At 38.7% G+C, this 19168-nt stretch overlaps 1 protein-coding gene across 4 annotated transcripts in view; it reads right to left on the minus strand.

Moving 5' to 3' along the window:
* Nucleotides 1-337: 337 nt before the first annotated feature.
* Nucleotides 338-19168, minus strand: part of LOC131251119 (mitochondrial import receptor subunit TOM40-1-like) — a 36171-nt gene continuing 17340 nt past the window's right edge. The window contains exons 8-11 of one of the 4 annotated variants that reach the window (XM_058251639.1): nt 8431-8499; nt 7736-7942; nt 1223-1318; nt 338-815 (exon numbers count right to left, since the gene is read on the minus strand). In XM_058251639.1, the coding sequence (XP_058107622.1) occupies nt 759-815; nt 1223-1318; nt 7736-7942; nt 8431-8499 (429 nt within the window). In that variant the 3' untranslated portion in view covers nt 338-758. Of the gene's footprint in view, nt 816-1222; nt 1319-7735; nt 7943-8430; nt 8500-8710; nt 8882-8988; nt 9127-19168 lie in introns of those variants that run through there. The other 3 variants (XM_058251640.1, XR_009173592.1, XR_009173591.1) reach the window with 3 other exon arrangements.

A 19168-nucleotide genomic window follows, 5' to 3' on the forward strand; every position in this document is an offset into this window, starting at 1 on the left:
GGTGGAGTTTACATAAACATCACAGTGGGACCCACCCAAGCAGCTGTCCCATTTGCTCGCACGCCCATCCAACCTACCATTACATTTTATTTTTTTTAAAAAAAAAAAAGTGACAAAAGGTAGTGAAATGATAATTATATCGATTAATGAGGTAGCTTTTTGAAAAAGGTACCGGAATGTAAATTCCATATTAATTAGGTAGTTGTTTGTAAAATTCCCAAAAAAAAAAAAAGCTGTAGAGGAATCAAACAAGTGACCTTGTCAGTGACTGGATGAACATGCAACCATCTGCTTTTAAATTGGGTTATTATTTCCCACAATTTAAAAAAATTTCTCATAAAACTATATAACTTTAAACTATGAAACATAAAGACTCAGTCAAGTCTTCGACTTGAACCGACCCGGCTAGACATCTAGTCGAGTCAAGCTTTCGAGTTTTAAAACTAAGACCTAAAACACATCCTTCTTAAATTTGCCAATCAAGCTATCAGACATTTCCCAAACTCAACGCTTCAAATGCCAGATTACCAAATGATAGCAAAAGCCACTACGTCGGGTGCTCCCTACTGCACTGAAATCTAACTCAAGAGTCGAATGCAAAATGGGAATTGCTTTTGTTACCTTCTTCCCAAAGAATAGCTGCTCAAATAACTCAACAAGCTGCTCTTAATGCTATGAAGGAGGCCGAACCAGTGAAAACAGCAGCAGGTAGAAAAAGAAAAAGCCCATGCCTGGTAAAAAGATGGGAGAAGCTTCCTCTACTCTCCAATTGTCATGCCAAAGCCGAATTTGTAGTCTTTCTTTTTGTGATCAATCTGCAAGGCACCCATATAGATTGATCCAAGCTCCAAACTGACAAATGACATAGGATATCTCGACTGTGCATTCCAAATTAATGGGTTTTGCTGAGCCCACCCACCTCTGCACAATTGGATATCTGTGCATAGATGGGCCCCACCATGTAGAAGACCTGGTCAAAAAATCAGGCCAGTTCATTCATCTGCGAAGCACTCAGTTGGCAATTTTTTCAAACCAATCCATTGTTTTTTTACACGTAGTCTGCCTGATGGGTTAACTGGCCTGATTTTTGAGCTGGGTCATTGGGGATCACATGATGCATGGGTTGGATGCAAACCACATAAAGGTGTGTGGACTTCAACAAATCTTAATCATTTTAGGTATGAAATTTGTAGATTAAGAACTAGCATATGATCGTGCTCACCTCTGCAGAAAGAAGAAAATTGACACCCATATTTAACCGCTCTTCCAGAAGGGCACCAACACACCCATTGGAATCCAACTTCCCCCTAAGACGACTCTGCAAGAATCATGTGAGATTGAATGTTATTCACATGATTAAGCATACATTTCAATATATTCAATATAGAGTTCTTTGACTGATAGAAAGATTGAAAGGACAAGGAGCTACAATAGCTTGAGGGCTATGGTTGAAAACTCAGAGAATCTCAACTGGACTTGATCAGATTCCATCGAGACTCCAGGAAATTTGAAAAAAAAATAAAACGATGACATCAGGACTCATTATGCTTTGGAAAAACTGTAGTGTCTCAGCAATATGGGCACATTATATCTATATTGGATGTAGCTAATACACGATAAAAAGGGTGTGTTAATGAATGTGGTATGGGCGTACATAGGCCTACATAGATAGGTTATTTTGGTCTAGGACGGGAGTTTTGCATTTGCTATTAATGGCATTTCTGTAATTATGAAACTTTCATAATATAAACGTAGATTGGGAGGGGGGGTTGGGTTGGGTTTGAGCCTAACTCAGTCCATTCTCCTCTTCGTGGTGAAGCCTAACTCAGTCCATCATTCTCTTCCCTCCTCTATCTTCTTCTCTATTCCATCTCTCTTTGCACTATTTTACATGGTATCAGCTTCATTGTTTCTGATCCTTCTTATTTCTTCTTTTATTTTATTTCTTGGTGTCCCTTATCTTGCTTGTGCTAAAAACTTCTTAAGAAACCTAGAGTTTCTTTTTTGTTTCTTTTGTGTGTTGGACCTTTTGTAATGGCCCATGTGTGCATGGGGAAATGAAGACATCAACTTCTTGAATAATATCACCTCACACGTGATCATTGCAATCATGTGACTTGTTTACCTGTGTTGGTTGTTATGTTCATGACTACATTTCTCCATGATCGGTTGGAGGTTAAGCAACAGACATGTGGGCTCATCATTCTTCTGTCTGAGGTGATGTGTACATCATGTGAAATGTTCAAGTGTGGTGCTTATCGATTGTGTAAGATCAGCACATGCTTGTACATGTGAAGTACTCTTCTTTCATTTGTTATGGAGAAAAAAAAGAGACCCAAAATTTGGATTTATAAACCCATCTAATTTTTTAGGGGTCTACTCTATTGAGTTAAATGGGACAAACTATTTACAGTGATCTAAGTCAATCCAAGTTTTTCTCGTGGCCAAGGGAAAATTGCAATATCTACCCACAGAGAAACCTAATGATGAATCCAAGACTTATAACCAATAAATCCAAGAAAACGCTCAAATTATGACCTAGTTATGAAATAATATGATACCTTCTTAAGTGCAAATTTCATGTTTCTGGATACAGCAAAGTGTGGGATGCTCTACAAGAGAGATTTATCTAATAAAAACATCTCTCATACTTGAGTTATATGAAGAAATATTCAAGCTCCAACAAGAAGATAAGTTGGGTGAATACCATTCCAAACTCAAAGGAATGTGGGAAGAGTTAAACGTGCATCAGCCCTTGACTACCGATTTGGATAAATTACACAGCAACGTGAAGAGTTTCGGGTGGCCAAGTTCTTATCTGAGTTGAAATGTGAATATGAACCGGTTCATACACGGATTTTGAGTAGCAAAGATTTGTTATCTTTAAAAGAGGTGTATGCACGCCTCCAACGTATACCTTTGGGCTCCACAAGTGGAGCATATAAATAGCTCTCAACTCTAGCATCATTCTCTGGTTAGGGCCGGAATGGTGGCCGCGGTGACATATGAGGTGGTCATGGTGGAAGTCATGGACCTAAGAAGTGCACACATTGTGGGCTCTCCTCTCCAATCGTTCTGATGAAAAATGTTGGGGCCTCCATGGAAAGGCTGCTTGAGCTAATCAAGCTTCCCATACTGGAGAGAGTATGGGGCCTCCTCTGGCTAATTTTATATCTAGGGCTACACAGACACGTGTGACTGGTGAGATGGTTACTCTAACTCAAGAAGAATATTCGAAGTTGTTGAACAATCTAGAGAATCAGTCTGTATCTACTACTTCAACAACTATTTCCACCCCTACGGCTACATTCATGACCTCTAGGATGACTTTTTTATGATCCACTTCTCATACTCCATGTGTAATTGACTCTGGAGCGTGCAATCATATGACGGGTCAATCTTAGTGTGTTCTCGTATATTGAGGGCTCATTAACAAGCTTTTCCGTCACTCTAGCAAATGGTACACAATTGAAAGTATGTGGAATGGGTATCCTTCATACAAGTCCCTCTCTTTCATTATTCACTGCTTTATTTGTCCAAAATTTCATTTGAGCTTTCTGTCTGTTAGCAAACTTACCAAATCCCTTAATTGTTGCGTCGTTTTCTATCTTTCACATTGTATTTTCCAAGACCTAAAGACGAAGTGAAAGATTGGTGGAAGACATGAGCATGATGTTGTGGGTGCAGCAACACAAAAAGATAACTTAGCCTATTAATGGCACTATCAACTCGGTCATCCATCACTGAAGATTCTTAAACGTGTCATTTCTTGTCATCAGTGTCATGTTTATAATGTGGTGTGTGTCAGCTGAGCAAGCATCACCATTCTACTTTGCCGCCATTTGTTGAGAAGCATCATTTAGTTCCTTTCTCTTTAATTTATTCAGATGTTTGGGGTCTAGTTAGAATATTTAGTAGGTCTGGATATAAGCTTCTTTTTTTCATTTTTTGAAGCGATACATTTTGTTAAGTTTGTTGATGATTATTCGAGAATAACATGGCTTTATTTAATGAAAGATAGATCTGAATTATTTCTATTTTTAAGACTTTCCACATGGAAGTACAAAATCAGTTTAATTCAGTAGTGTCTATGTTGCAGTATGATAATGCCACGGAGTACATTTCTCAAGTTTTTTGTCAGGTTTATATATACACACACACACACACACACACACACACACACACACACAAGATTCATACATCAGACATCATGCACGCACACACCACAATAAAACGGGGTGCAGAACGGAAAAATAATCACCTCCTTGAAGTAACTCATGCTCTTTTAATTCACGCTAATGTTCCTAAAAGCGTTTGAAGTGATGCGGTACTCACAGCATGTTTCTGATAAATCAGATGGCTTCATCTGTTTTAAAGAGTCAATCACCTCATCAAATTTTGTTCCTAATAGTCTGTTGTTTCCGCTACCTCCTAAAGTTTGTGGATGTGTTTATTTTGCCCATTAGTTAAAGTCTGGTAATGATAAATTTGATCCTCAAAGAGTTGAATGTTTTTTTCTTGGATATTCTCACACACAGAGGGATTATCATTGTTATAATCCATCACTTTGAAGATAATATGTATATGAAGATGTTAGCTTTTGTAATCTACTACATTCTTCTCAAAGGATAGCAAATCTCTTAATACAGAAATTGTTCCCGTAACTATTGCAGTAAACGAAGACATCCAACCTCCATCATCTACTGCCTCTTCTATTCCCTTTGTGCCTCAGCTAAAGGTCTACTCGCGACGAAAACGGAAAGATGATACAACCCATCATGACGTGCCGTCCAGCATATCTTCTTCAGAGATTTATGGTCTAACGCGTTCTCCAAATATATTTGATATTCCTATAGACCTAAAAGAATGTAAGCATACATGTACCGATCATCCCATCTCTAAATATATTTCCTTTCATTGCTTAACTCCAAATTTCCACAACTTTGCCACATCCTTGTCTTTTCATTTTGTTCCCAAGTCATACGAGGAAGCTCTATTATATAAAGGGTGGAAGCGGGCTATGGAGGAAGAGATAGATGCACTTCATCGGAATGACACATGGGAACACAATCAAGTTTTATCCTAATGGTACGGTTGAAGGGTTGCGTAGTCACTAAGGGGTACCACTCAAACACTTTGTGTTGATTACAATAAAACCTTCTCTCCTGTGGCCAAGTTGAATCCCATTTGGGTTATATTGTCTGTAGTAGTTAATCATGGCTAGCCCCTCTTCCAACTGGACATAAAAAATGCCTTCATTCATGGTGAGCTTACAGAGGAAGTCTATATGAAGCGACATCCCAGATTTATTGCTCAAGGGGCGTTTAACAAAGTATGTAAACTGTGAAAGGCAATTTATGAGTTAAAACGGTCTCCACATGCATGGTTTGACAAGTTCAGTAAGGTTATATGAAACTACAGCTTTGTTAGAATTCATGTTGATCATTCCGTTTTTGTACAAAAGGGTACTCAAGTCTCATTGTGCTTGTAGTATATGCGGATGATAGTGTTGTTACAGGAAGCAACAATAAGGGGATTGAAGAACTTAAGAAGTATCTTCAACAACATTTTCTCACAAAAAAAATCAGGGTCATCTTCGATATTTCTTTGATATATTAGTTGCCATATCCAAAGGAGTTCATCTATCTCTACAGAAATATTTTATGAAGACCAAGCTAGTTGACACTCCAATGGATCCTAATCACAAGCTTGCAAGTGATCAAGGACATGCAATGGAGGATCTGGGGAAGTACAGAAGATTCGTTGGAAAACTTAAGTATTACTCGACCAAATATATCATATGCAATCAGTATGGTAAGCTAATTCATGAGTTCTCCAAAAGTACCTCACATGGAAGCAATTATTCGAATTTTGCGTTAGCTAGAAGGAGCATCAAGTTAAGAAATTTTGTATAAACGAAATCGTCATCTCCAAGTCCTAGGATATTCAGATGTAGATTGGGCATGTTCCGTAGCAGATAGACAATCCACTACTAGATATTGTAAATTTGTAGAGGAAATCTGGTCACTTGGACGAGCATGAAGCAGAGTGATGGCCTGATTAAGTAGCGAAGCGGAGTACAAAGCAATGGCCCATACCTCTTGTGAGTTGATGTCGATCAAGAAATTGTTGCAAGAAATGGGATTTACAGTACACCTACCTATGTAGTTATTTTGTAACAATCAAGCTACTTCACATATACCAAACAATCCAATCTATCATTAAAGAACTAAACACATCAAATTCGAATATCACTTCATATGTGAGAAAGTTTCCAAGGGCGAAATCCCTACTTCATACGTTCGATCTCAGGACCAACTTGTTGATGTGTTCACCAAGGCTCTTCGTTCCAGTCAGGCAGCGCATATATTCCAAGCTTGGCATAGATAATATCCATGCTCTAGCTTAAGAGGGAGTGTTAGTGAATCTGATATCGGCCTACACTGGCTCACTTAGATGGGTTATTTTGGTCTATGACATAAAGGGAATTTTTTCTTTTATTATTAATGGCATTTCTATAATTGTGAATCTTTCATTTTTTTTATTTACTTATTTGGGGGGGGGGGGGGGGTGGCCTAACTCTCTTTTCACTTCTCTCTCTTTCTTCTTCCCTATTCCATCTCTCTTTTCACTATTTTACAGGGTGACTTGGGCATGTCTCAAAAAACAACAGGTTGCATCAACGTGTATCAACACTCATATAACTTTTCAATTTTTATTTGGGGTTAAAAACTTTTCAGCCAATACAAGTTCAATATGGTCCCATTCGACCCATAGCATATTGTTTTGGAGCCCGGCTGATATGCCCCACAATACGGATATTCAGAACCTTGGGACACATTCAGGCTTAGTTGACTCATTTGACTTTATTCGACTCGACAAAACCAAAACCGAAAAAAAAAAAAATCTCAATAAAACTTGTCTCAACAAGACTACAATATTCAAAAATTTTAAATACTAAATATTACCAAGTCTTGGAGGTCAAGACTTGAAAAACTCAACTGAGTTACTAAACTCAACAGACTTTCAAGTTGAGTCAAGTATTAGTTTTAAAACTTGGTCGAGGACAATTATCAGTTCTTGAAATTCTCAAATATAAGATTCATGTATATTTACACAAATCGTCACCATTTATTGAGTCATGACTAGTTCTTCCCAGAGTGAAATGCTACAAAAGCACTAAGGGTTCATTTGATGAGGAAAAGAGAAGTTATCTGTGTATCTTTCGATCCTGTATGTGGCCACAGAGACGGCTTAGCTAGAGCCCATTGGCTTGCGCACCCCATCCATAAAATAGAATGGAAGGAGTCAATACTATTTCATCCTACATTTTCTGGCTGGAACTTGCATGATGACAGGATCATGTTCATGTTGAGCTGTCAGTGTGAGACCCATCCCATAACCGGAAGAAAAGAAATCCATCTATCTTTGCATTCCTCACAAAATGAAGCTTAAGTTCTCCCAAAAAACAAGAAATTCAAATAGCTGGGTGGAGTGGACTCACTGGATTTGGAGAAAACTATAGTCGCATAATGCGTGAAGAGAAGTGGCAGCAAATACAGGTGAGTGGAGATTAAAGTCTGTTTGGAATGTATAAACAGCCATGAGGTGGGAGCATGAGTGAGAGAGTGAGTCTGAGCGTGATTCAAAGCACGAACTGCACCTAGGTAGAACGTTGGTGCAACTAAAGAGAAAACTAATGCTACAAAGATTTCCTAAAGATTAGGATACTTACCTGCATATGATACACAAGGTATGTACAAGCAACCCACCATAAAAGTTCCATTCCACAACAAAATGAAGGATCAAAACTCGAGATGTTTAACCTTGACATGCAAATAACACACAGCAAAAATACCTGTCGAAGCATGTAATCATAACCAACACTTGCAGTTGCATCTCTTGTCATTGGATTGTATAAGAAATCTGATGCGAGAGAAACCTGCATGTCAATAGGAACACGAGACCACATAAATACAGAATTTGTCAAAATCTGAACACCTGCTTAATTCAACACGTAACATATATCCCAACCCCCTCTCAACACCAAATCAAAGGCAACATGCCACATGCCCTGGCCCAAAATTCAGACAGGTTCGCTCGTCCAGGTGGTTGACAACGTCACCATTAAATAAATAAAGCTGTGCAATAATTGGTTTTGCTTCTTACACTCTGGCCCACATGATGAAGTTGCCAAACTTGTTTTAAGTCCAGGACATCGACATGATGGGGCCCAACAGATGAGAGGACGGCACAAGTTTTAATGCCATCAGGATGGTGGGATCCGCCAGATGGACAGCTCAAATTTTCAACAAAGGTAATATGTACAGTGGACATGTATAAGCACATGTGGAATTAGCAAACCTCCAAAACTCAAAAAGTAATTCTTTTTTTTTATGACGCAAAAAATAATTAGTCGATCTTTCTTACCTTCTCGGATACCTTTTGCACATAGCTCAAAGCAACTATCCCAGTGCTGGCAACTTGCCCTGCTGCAACCTGCAGTACCTTTACAGTGTTAACCATCACCCATTCTTAACATTGCATCTACCGCACTTGCAGAAGTAATAACTTCAAAGATTAAAATAACTCAATTAAAATTTTTCACAGCTGCTTTTTTATCCACATCTCAGCATGAAAATAGTACGTGTTATCTTCTTTCTAAGGACTGGAACCAGCACAACTACATGCAGGCAATATGTAACAGTACCTCATGGAGAAGTAATGGGAGATTCAATGCCAATTAGAAGAAATGAGGAATGCTATCTGAATTCAAAATAGTACACTTTTCAGGCACTTGCCCCCCAACAAATGGCAATGAGGCAAATTTGAGAAAGATCCAAATCACTTATCAGACAGGTCCCACTGAAGATTCCTTGGCCTGAAAATATGCCAGTTTGCTCGTTAGGCAGGCCACACATGTACAAAGGAAATTGTTGGTTAAAAGAATATGACCAAGGTCATATTCTAAACACAAGCATCACCTACCTGATAAGAGGACCAGCCAGATTTTTGGGCCAACGTGTGACCATAGCATGCCCCACTGGATGAATATCCTAGACCCTGCAACAACCATACCATGCTGGCACATGTGCCACAAAGTCCTCCAACCATGGTAGAAATATTCTGTAATGAATAGTGTCAGCTTTTTCTTCTATTTTCTTTTGAGCGTGGATGGTTGGAATACGCGTAGAATCTTTAAATCTACACATGCATGCCTTAGTTCAATTTTTTGCGTCTCATTTTCATTTTTTGTAACTTTCTATTTTCAAGTAATTTTTGGAATGAATGGTGTCAATTCATAAAATTCAGCAAAATTAGTTTTTTTCTTCTTCTTTGAGTGTGGATGGTTGGAATATATGTAGAATCATTAAATGTACAAATCCATGCCTTAGATCAGATTTTTGCATCTCATTTTCTATTGTTTTTATATTTTATTTTCAGCTAATTTTTCAAATGAATGGTGTCAGTTCATAGAATTTGGCAAAAATAGATTTTTCTTTTCTTTTCTTTTCTTTTGAGTGTGGATGGTTGGAGTACATATAGAATCATTAGATCTACACATGCATGCCTTAGCTCAGATATTCACATCTCATGTTCTATTTATTTATAATTGTTTATTTTCAGATAATCTCTGTAATGAATAGTGTCACTTCATAAAATTAGCAAAATTGGTTTGTTTTTTTCTTTTCTTTCGAATGTGGATGGTTGGAATATATGTAAAATCTTTAGTTTTACAAATGCATGCCTTAAATAAGATTTTCGCATCTCGTTTTCTATTTATTTATAATTTTTTGTTTTCAGGTAACTTCTGTAATGAATAGTGTCAGTTCATAAAATTTGGCAAAATTAGATTTCTTTTCTTTTCTTTTGAGTGTGGATGGTTGGAATACATGTAGAATGATTAAATCTACAAATGCATGACTTAGATCACATTTTTGCATCTCATTTTCTATTTTTCATAATCTTTTACTTTGGCTAATTTCCAGAATGAATAGTGTCAATTCATATAATTCAGCAAAACTGGTTTTTTTCTTTTCTTTTCTTTTAAGTGTGGATGTTTGAAATACTTGGAATTTAATTTTGAATTCTGATTTGCCTAATTGAATTTGTTTATATGTTTATATTTTGGCAGGTTAGGAGCTTGATTCCTTTAAAGTAGTTTGGGGTTATAGTGATTTGTAAGCAAGATATTTTAAATCCGTTTCGGCCCCATTACGGCCTGCAGGACCATTACAAGCCATTTTTTCTATAACGGTTGTTACAGCCATTACGAAACTGTATTGGCATACCATGCTTGTGAGTTGTGGACTTATGTTGACTTGCATTGTGAGCAGGAGAAAATGGCAGCCCAAACAGGAAGTGAAGGTATTCAGTGGCATCATTTTGAAGAGTGATTGGGGGCAGGCACTCCACGGAATGCAAGTATTGTGACAAAATAATAACCGGTAGCATTACAGGAGTCAAACAGCATTCGGCACATCAAAAAGGACAAGTTGCATGGTGTACAAGCATGCTAAAAGAGGTAATATAGATGATGCGATGAAATTTGGAAGAGATGAAGAAGAAGAAAGCTAGCATAAAGAAGGAAAAGCAAGATGCTCTTGGTGCAGCCTGACAAGAGGTGTTTAGTCCTGATTATATGGGCATTGATGATGATAAAAACATTGAGTTCGGTGAGGATTTAGATCAAGAGGTGATGATGGTGACAAGAGAAGGTGTGTGCACTGCTCATGAAGATGAAGAGCATCGGTGCATGTTTGGGGGGAGGGCGCACATGACGTGGGGGGCAGTGGGAATGAGAATGGGGCTAGGAGTGGGAGTGGGATTGGGGCTGAGGGTAGGAGTGGGAGTTGAGATATGTTTCGTGGTTTACGACGTGCCTTCAGCCAGACGAGAGCCTTCAAGTGCCTCCCCCATGAATGATGATGTGGTGGAGCCCAAGAGACCCTCATGTGATCTGATTTTGTTTTAGGAAGGAGACGAAAAATAAGAAGAGGTTAAAATGTGGGGTACAACTGCAGTTAAGAAGCTTGGCAAAGAAGAAGTCAAGCTATTCATATATAGCAACATAGCTCCAAATGTTACCAATTCCTCCTACTAGCAAGTGGTGATCGATGCAATGGCAAAGGCAGGCGAACAAGTTAAGGCACCCATGGCTCAGGAGATTATGAAGAAGTGGAAAGATGCGGAGCACTAAATTGTGAGAGCGTAATGTCCACCTTTAGAGCTGTAAGGCAAGCCAGAGGATGCACTATTATGTGCGATGGTTAAATTGCCCAACCAAACATAGCATGATTAATTTTATGGTGTACCGCCAATCAGTGTTTTAGTTGTCGGCGACAATATCGAATTGTCGCTGATAATTTCGGTATCAGTGGCTCTCCAGAACCGAACACTGTATATTTCATTTCTCTTCCAGAGATCGGTGAATTTTCACCGATTTTTTCAGATTTTTCAACAATTTAAAATTATCATCTATAAGTTACTATTGTTATCCAACAACTGCCCTATTATCGTCGATAAAAAGGTTTTAAAAAATTCAACGTTTTCATTCGGCAATAAATTCAAGCCATGTCCAGATTAAATACTCAAAAATAAAATAAAAATAAAAACAACAATTACCTTTTTTTCTTTCGAAGTGTTTGACAAATTTAATTTCAGCAACTTTGAAATACTTTTGGAAGATCAAGAAGTGCTTGGATTGCATATTGACAGTCCGATCTTCAAAGGTATGAAAAAACTAGGAAATTTAAGGATTTCAGTGAGGGTGTAGGAATCTTCTTGCGATCTTTCGTCAAAATTTCCTCCTTTTGCAAACAATCCACAATTTTTGCATTGAAGGGGATTGAAAATGCTCCAATTTGAAAGAGAGAATGATTTTAGGGCTTTGAAATGGTCAGCTTTGACCCTCACTTTCCCTTTTCATTTTTATTTCTTATGGATGCAATGATCATGATATGCATGACTGTGTGCAACTCACCTCGATGTATGCATCGTATGTCTGCACCGTTCATTCGTTGTTCCATGTCATTTTAGGGCATGGTCCAAAAAACGAAGCAGATCTAGATCTTAGGTGGACCACACCACAAGAAACAGTGGTCATAGAACACCCACTAGTAAAAACTTCATAGGGGCTAGGGTCCACTGTAATGTTTATTTCCCATCCAAGTTGTTCATAAGGTCACACGGACCTAAATGAAGGAAAAACACAAATATCGACTTGATCCAAAACTTGTGGCCCACAAAAAGTTTTTAATGGTCAATGACCATTATTCCTTGTGGCGTGGCCAGTGGGCCACTTGAGAGTTGTATCTACTTCATTTTTAGGTCATGCCTTAAAATGAGCTAGCAAAAGGATAGACTGTGTGGACATACAACACATACATTGAGGTGGGCCCCACAAACAGGTATCGTCCCACCCACCTCGCTGGAAAAGGGCATGGATTGGCTATCGACGTTGCCAGTAACCAGCCAGTGGCTACTAGTCTGTGCTATGTGGGGCCCACCATGATGTGTGTGTTTTATCCACGCCATCCATCCATTTTTCAGGATCATTTTATGGTATGATCCCAAAAATGAGGTAGGTCCAAATCTCAAGTGGACCACATAACAGGAAATAGTGTTGATTGAATGCCCACCATTGAAAACTTCATGGGGGCCACAAGTTTTGGATCAAGCTTTTTTTTTTCCCTTCATCCAAGTTTATATGACCTAATCAACTGGTTGGATGTCAAATAAACATTATAGTGGATCCTAAGAGGTTTTTCATGGTGGACATTCAATCACTATTGTTTTCCTGTGGTGTGGTCCATCTGAGATTTAGATTTGCCTCATTATTTGGATCAAGCCCTAAAATGATCTAGAAAAATGGATGGACGGCATCCACTCAGACACGAATTAGGTACAACCGACCTGTCTCGAGCTCAAAACAGGATGGGGCTCTAAGGGGCCCATTGTAATGTATATTTTTATCAACATCGTCCACCAATTTTTCCTTATCATTTTAGAATCTAAGCCCAAAATGAGGCAGATCCAAGGCTCAAGTGGACCACATAGTGAGGATTAAAAAGCCCACCATTAAAAACTTCGTGGGAGCTGCAAAAGTTTTGGATTAAGCAAATACTTGTGTTTTGCCTTCGCCCAGGTCTATGTGACCTTATGAACAGGTTGGATGGCAAATAAACATCGCAGTGGGCCCTACGAAATTTTCAACGGTGGGCGTCATTATCACCAATGCTTCTTGTGGTGTGGTCCACTTGAGCCTTAGATCTGCCTCTTCTTTTTTTTTGCTTATATCCTAAAATGATATGGCCAAATGGATGGGCGACGTTGATAAACTCATACATCACACTGGGTCCCTCAAAGCCCCAGCTTGTTTCGAGCTCAGGACAAGCAAGGGTAGTACCTAAGCTGCGTCCTAGATAGCCAAGCACAGCTTTAGTGGATCCTTGAAGGTGGGGCCCACCATGATGTTTGTTAGAAATCCACCCCATTCGTTTCTTTTGCCATATCATGTTAGGACTTGGGCCCAAAAATGAAACAAATCCAAAACTCGAGCGGCCCGCACAATAAAAGATCAAGCATTTAAGGATCGTCAAATCGCTTGAATGTTTCTGGGTATGGCCCACCCATGTGGTTGTCCACTATGTCAATCGTCTCAATACATGCCATAATTGCCACATGTATTAGCAGGGGCCACAAATCATAAAACTCCCATGAAGAGTGCACCCTTACAGCATTTATTTTGCCCATGGAGCCTTGCTAAGGCCACATGCATGTGCAATAAAGCTCATGTACACAACGTGCGTGCCTACATGGCATGATACGTCCAAGATCTAATCCATCAATAAAAAAGGCACCACTATACTGATGCCATAGGCTAAGAATTAGGTTGATCTACTGGTCACGTGGGCCACATTCAGCAAAACAAATGTACAGCTCTAAACAACTAAGGTGAAGTTTTTAATAGGTCCACATGTTTACCATGTTGGGGCCCGCATGCTGAGTGGATCATATTTATTTTTGAAATACGTGTATAAGGTTGGATTAACTTAATCGATGGATTGCATCTCGCACTTTTGTGCCATGCTGACACATGCATTGTGTATCAGCTTTATCGAGAGCATATTAGGTATTTCTCAGGTAACACCGTAGTGGGTGTTTCCCTAACCATGGGGCCCACCTTGATGTATGTGTCGTATATCCACGTCATCCATCAATTTTTCCAGCTCATTTTAGGGCATGGTCCCAAAAATGAAGCTAATCCAAATCTCAAGTGGACCACATGGTAGGGATTGAATTGTACACCATTTTTTAATTCAATGGTTTAAATAAAGCAATGTGGCTAATGAACGAGGTGGATCTCATGAAAGTTGCACCATTTGTACATTGTGGCCTACCTTAAGACTGAAATTGTCTGAATTTTTTAGACGTGTGGTGCGGCCACATGACTATACGTGGAGATGAGGGGTTTCAGAAAGGTGTGCTTTTTTAGTTCATTTACTTTTACATGTCTTAATTATTATATGGTAGCTGCATTTTGGTTACTATTGGAGTGATTTCTTACGACAGTGCATGCTTTTAGGCCCTCATTAAATGAAAACTATGTATGTATTCTTTTTACAATTTTCTTATTCCTAAATATGCAAATGTGTATTTAGGCATTTCCTGAAGTTTCACAAAAAAAAAAAAAATCCATCCTTTTCGCCATGTTTCCCCCGCATTTCCAATTATCAATGATAACCATATTGTTTCTTTATCTTTGGCCAGCGAAACTTGTGGCGATACTGACAACTCGAACACTGACACCAATTACAAACAGTGTTTCATAAATCAATTGATGCATTAAAGACAAAGAAAAATGCATATTACATTGTCACCCTTATGAATAAAAGGGTGGAAGAGATTTAAGGAAAAAAATGTAGTATAAATTGTGACCGACGATGAAGCAACATACAAGTCAATGGGAAAAATGTTGATGGAGAAGAGAAAAATTATTCTAAACACCAAGTGTCACCTAATGCATCGACCTTATATTACAAAATATTGAAAAGATGAAGAATGTTGCAAACTAGGTTAAACAACGAGCAAGACAAGTGGCAACATTCATCTGCAAACATAACCAACTAGTCACCATAACGAGGAAGTTCATGCAAGGGAGAGAGCTACTTGCCTGCAACGACTTGATTTGCGACAAACTTTATTACTCGTAGGAGTTTGTAAGATCATCGCAGAGAGGTGAGCAAGATATTTGCTTCTTAGGAGTGGCTCAACACAAAACATGAGTAGAAGATGTCGAAGACACCAGTTGAGGTTGTGCAAACCGCCAGAGACAACAAATATTGGAAGAAGGTTGCAAGTATCCTCAACGTGATAACCACCGATAAGAATCCTTCGTCTTCTTGAATCTAATGAGATACCTACCATGGGATTCATCTATGATGCTATGGATAAAGCGAAGCTTGCTATTCTCCATGATTGTAAACATTATTAACATTACTGGAAGATGATCAACAAGCATTTGGCAAATCAGCTTCACCACGACCTTCATGCGGCTGGTAAAGTCCCATTCTAATAATGCCTCATGCACGTTCATTCTACAATTGTTTTTATCAGTTATTACCAAGTAATTTTTATCAGCTCATTAAAGTCTTTGTTGTCATTACTGTAAAGTAGGATACTATTTAAATCAGTGATAACGTTATATGCTTCATTTGTCGAGGATGAAGAGGTTCGTGTTGATCTAAAAAACTTGATAAAGATATTAGACTAGGCACAAATTTGCATATTAAGGACGTTGAACGAAGTGAGTACAAGTCTTTGATTATTGATCTTTAATTTTGTCATTTCGGTGCTTAGAATCTTTTTTTTATATTGTCCATGATTGGAAATATATGGTTCGCCGAGGAAGCCTCTCCAATGCACTTGCAGGTAGGGCAGTCTTTCAAACAGCTCTACGTAAGAAACTGATGTTTTAATACTATTATATAATTGTAGAAATCGTTGTATTACTGATGTAAAATGGTGCATAACATAAAGGGCTTCTTTAATTCTATACAAATGATTAGTGGATGCATTTTGGAGAAAGTGCAAAGGCTCTCAAGACAATAGCAGTGAAAGCGTTAAGCCAGGCAACTTCTTCCACTGGTTGCTAGAGGAACTGGAGCTGTTTTGCACTCATCCATTCAAAGAATATGAATAGCTTGCAAGCTAGGACATTGGATTGGCTCACCTACATGCACTACAACATAAAGCTGAAATTACGGAATTCAAAGCATGAGACAAACCTAGTTAAAGAAGGTGACTTCTATACAATAAACTTACACAACATTTACAATGTAAAGGACCCACATCTGCCATGGTTGGAAGAAATGGAGAAAGAAGCAGAAGATGATAGTCGTTGTAGTGCACGACCCAATGTTATACACGGGGCAGTAAGAGAGTCGTGCAGTCATCTTATAGCCGAGTAGCAGCAGTAAAACCGAGACAAATAATGATGATGATGATGATGCACATGTTGATCCTACCTTTAGAGTTATTGAGCACAAGGGGTAAAACCATTGATAAAGTTCAAGCCCGATGTGCATCGATTGACCAAAGGTCGAACTTGTGAGTGTATTGAATCATGATATGACCAACCATGGGAGGAGCATCATGGGGAGGCAGACACCAGTGGCACTGGAGGAGATGAAACATTAGGACATCAGTAGGCTAACGATATGGATATGGATATAACCATGGACATAATGGGCAGCCTGAGGCACTTTCTTGTTGGACTAGTCCTGATCGATATGATCAATATGGAGCAGGTCGATACAGGGGATATGGATACTCAGATTGAATCCAAGTTATTATCATTGCAGCCTCACTCTCAGTCTCAGTCGTGCAAGCAGTACTAGGGGCAGTGTGGGTATGACTATGACTATCAGTCTACGTATAACACTGGTGGATATTCTTACGCGGGTTCGACATAGCACATTCCTAGTGGCAATGCCAGTTATAATCGTAATCAATCATCCTCGGATTTCATTAACATGGTCTTTCCCTCCAGCTCTAGTTATTATGGATATGCGGCAATTGTTCCACAGTTGCAGCCGGATGATCACGAGTCAAGGTCGAGCAACCATGGCATCAAGATCCTCATTTTGGTGGTAACACAATTGGTGTGTATAAATTGTAATATTTTATATTTATGTTTGCCCATTGAGCTTTTTATGACTTATGTTTTGACTTATAGTTCACTTTTTAGTTAATACTTAATGTATTAACATCTAATGGTTTTCTATGGTAAAATGGTTATTTAAATATATAGTTGTCTCATTATTATATTCATGCTCATATCATCTTATTTATATTGAATCGTTGGTATTACATATTTAGGAAATCATGAGTTTAATCAATCTAAGTTTGTCAAGTTTATAAAATTCAAACAGGCCGAAACGCCATCATAAACATTTCCAAAACCATAAAAGAATACATATTTGAATCTTCTAAATATTTGGAATTTTTTCCATATTTTTCTGGAATTTTTTGAAAAAATAAAAAATATTGCCCGTTACAAGCTGTTTCGACCATATCGGTAAATAGTTTTCAACCCATTGTTACTGTTACGGAATGCCTTGCTACTGCTGAAATCTTTCAAGCGATGAAGATCATATAGACATGAATGTTTGAAGAGGGCATGTGATACTCATGACTCGATCAATCACATTATCTATGTTCGCCACGATGAAACAGACATATGAGGGTTATTGGGAAGGTAACACTGAAACATATGCATGACCATCAAATATGAATAAAGTTGCATCACTTTTGTCAGACCCCATAGTTTGGGCCTCTATAAAAAGGAAACCAACATGCAGAAAAGGGACGACTTCTGATATGAGCACTCAAGACTCTGACGAGGAATCTGATGATGGGGGCATGCTAGAAGAAGAAGCTTCACTAGCCATCAAAGCCATAAATCTCAAGAATTGCCTGCTTGAAGAAGCCTTGATCGTAACTACATTGTGCGCAACAAAAGGACCAAAAAGAAACACGGCCATCTCTAAGTTCTCGATAGGCTAAATCGATACTTCTGAACACCATGAAGAGATCAACCTATCCGAGGCGCAAATAAATTGGTCAAAAGGATATCCTTCAGAGGGTCGCTGGTATGGTCAGTAACTCGTTTGGAGTCCGAAACAAGGATGTTTTTTATTTCGTTCACTTCATCAAAGGGAAGGGAGATCAAAGAATTCAGGAAGAACAATTGTCGAAAATGAAAAGATCTCCAAATAGAATGTTCGACTAATTACGATGCTTCCAGTAAATCTGGTGGAAGCAAGAGGGCTAGAACGAGTAGAGTTGGTGACAAATGTTAATTCTATCTTAGAATGTTAGGGGGTTGGGTTGTAGCTTGAAAAGAGATCAGGTCAGGAAGATTTGCAGGAAATCAAAGGCTGACATAATAGCACTACAAGAAACCAAGCTACAGTCATTCGATAAAGGTATGTTGAAATCCATTTGGGGATTTCCAAACTTTGACTGGGTGGCTTTAAATGTGTTTGGTTCCGCGGGGGGTATTGTTGTCGCTTGGAAGACACATGGAAATTGATTGAAAGCTTCTCTGGCTCTTATTTCGTGTTTGTGGTTCTCCAATGTTGTTCCACTAATTTCACTTAGGTCTTCACTCCAATTTATGGCCCTTGTTCTCCTTCTATTCGAGACCAACTGTGGGTCGAGCTCTCCAATATCAGGCAGAAATGGAGCTTACCTTGGTGCACAGGTGGTGATTTCAATATAGTGCAATTTTCTTACAAGAAATCTAGCGGGGGTCAAGTAACTAACAGCATGCGAAGGTTCTCTGAGTGGGTGTCAAAACACGATTTCGTAGATTTGCCTTTAGGGGGAGCAAAATTTACATAGTCCAACAATCGATCATATCTGATCGTATCAAGTTTAGACAGATTTCTTACTTCTCAGGATTGGATAGAGAAATTCCCACATCTGACTCACAGAAGTCTCCCGCGTCTGATTTCTGATCATAGGCCAATTATTTTGGAAGTGAAGAATGAAAACTGGGGACCAGAACCTTTTAGATTCGAGTCAACATGGCTGGAAATTGACATATTCAAAGATTTGATCGGGGAATGGTGGTCCACTTTCGAGGTCGAAGGTTAAGCCG

Source organism: Magnolia sinica, chromosome 7 (genome assembly GCF_029962835.1).
Source record: "Magnolia sinica isolate HGM2019 chromosome 7, MsV1, whole genome shotgun sequence".
NCBI classification, from domain to species: domain Eukaryota; kingdom Viridiplantae; phylum Streptophyta; class Magnoliopsida; order Magnoliales; family Magnoliaceae; genus Magnolia; species Magnolia sinica.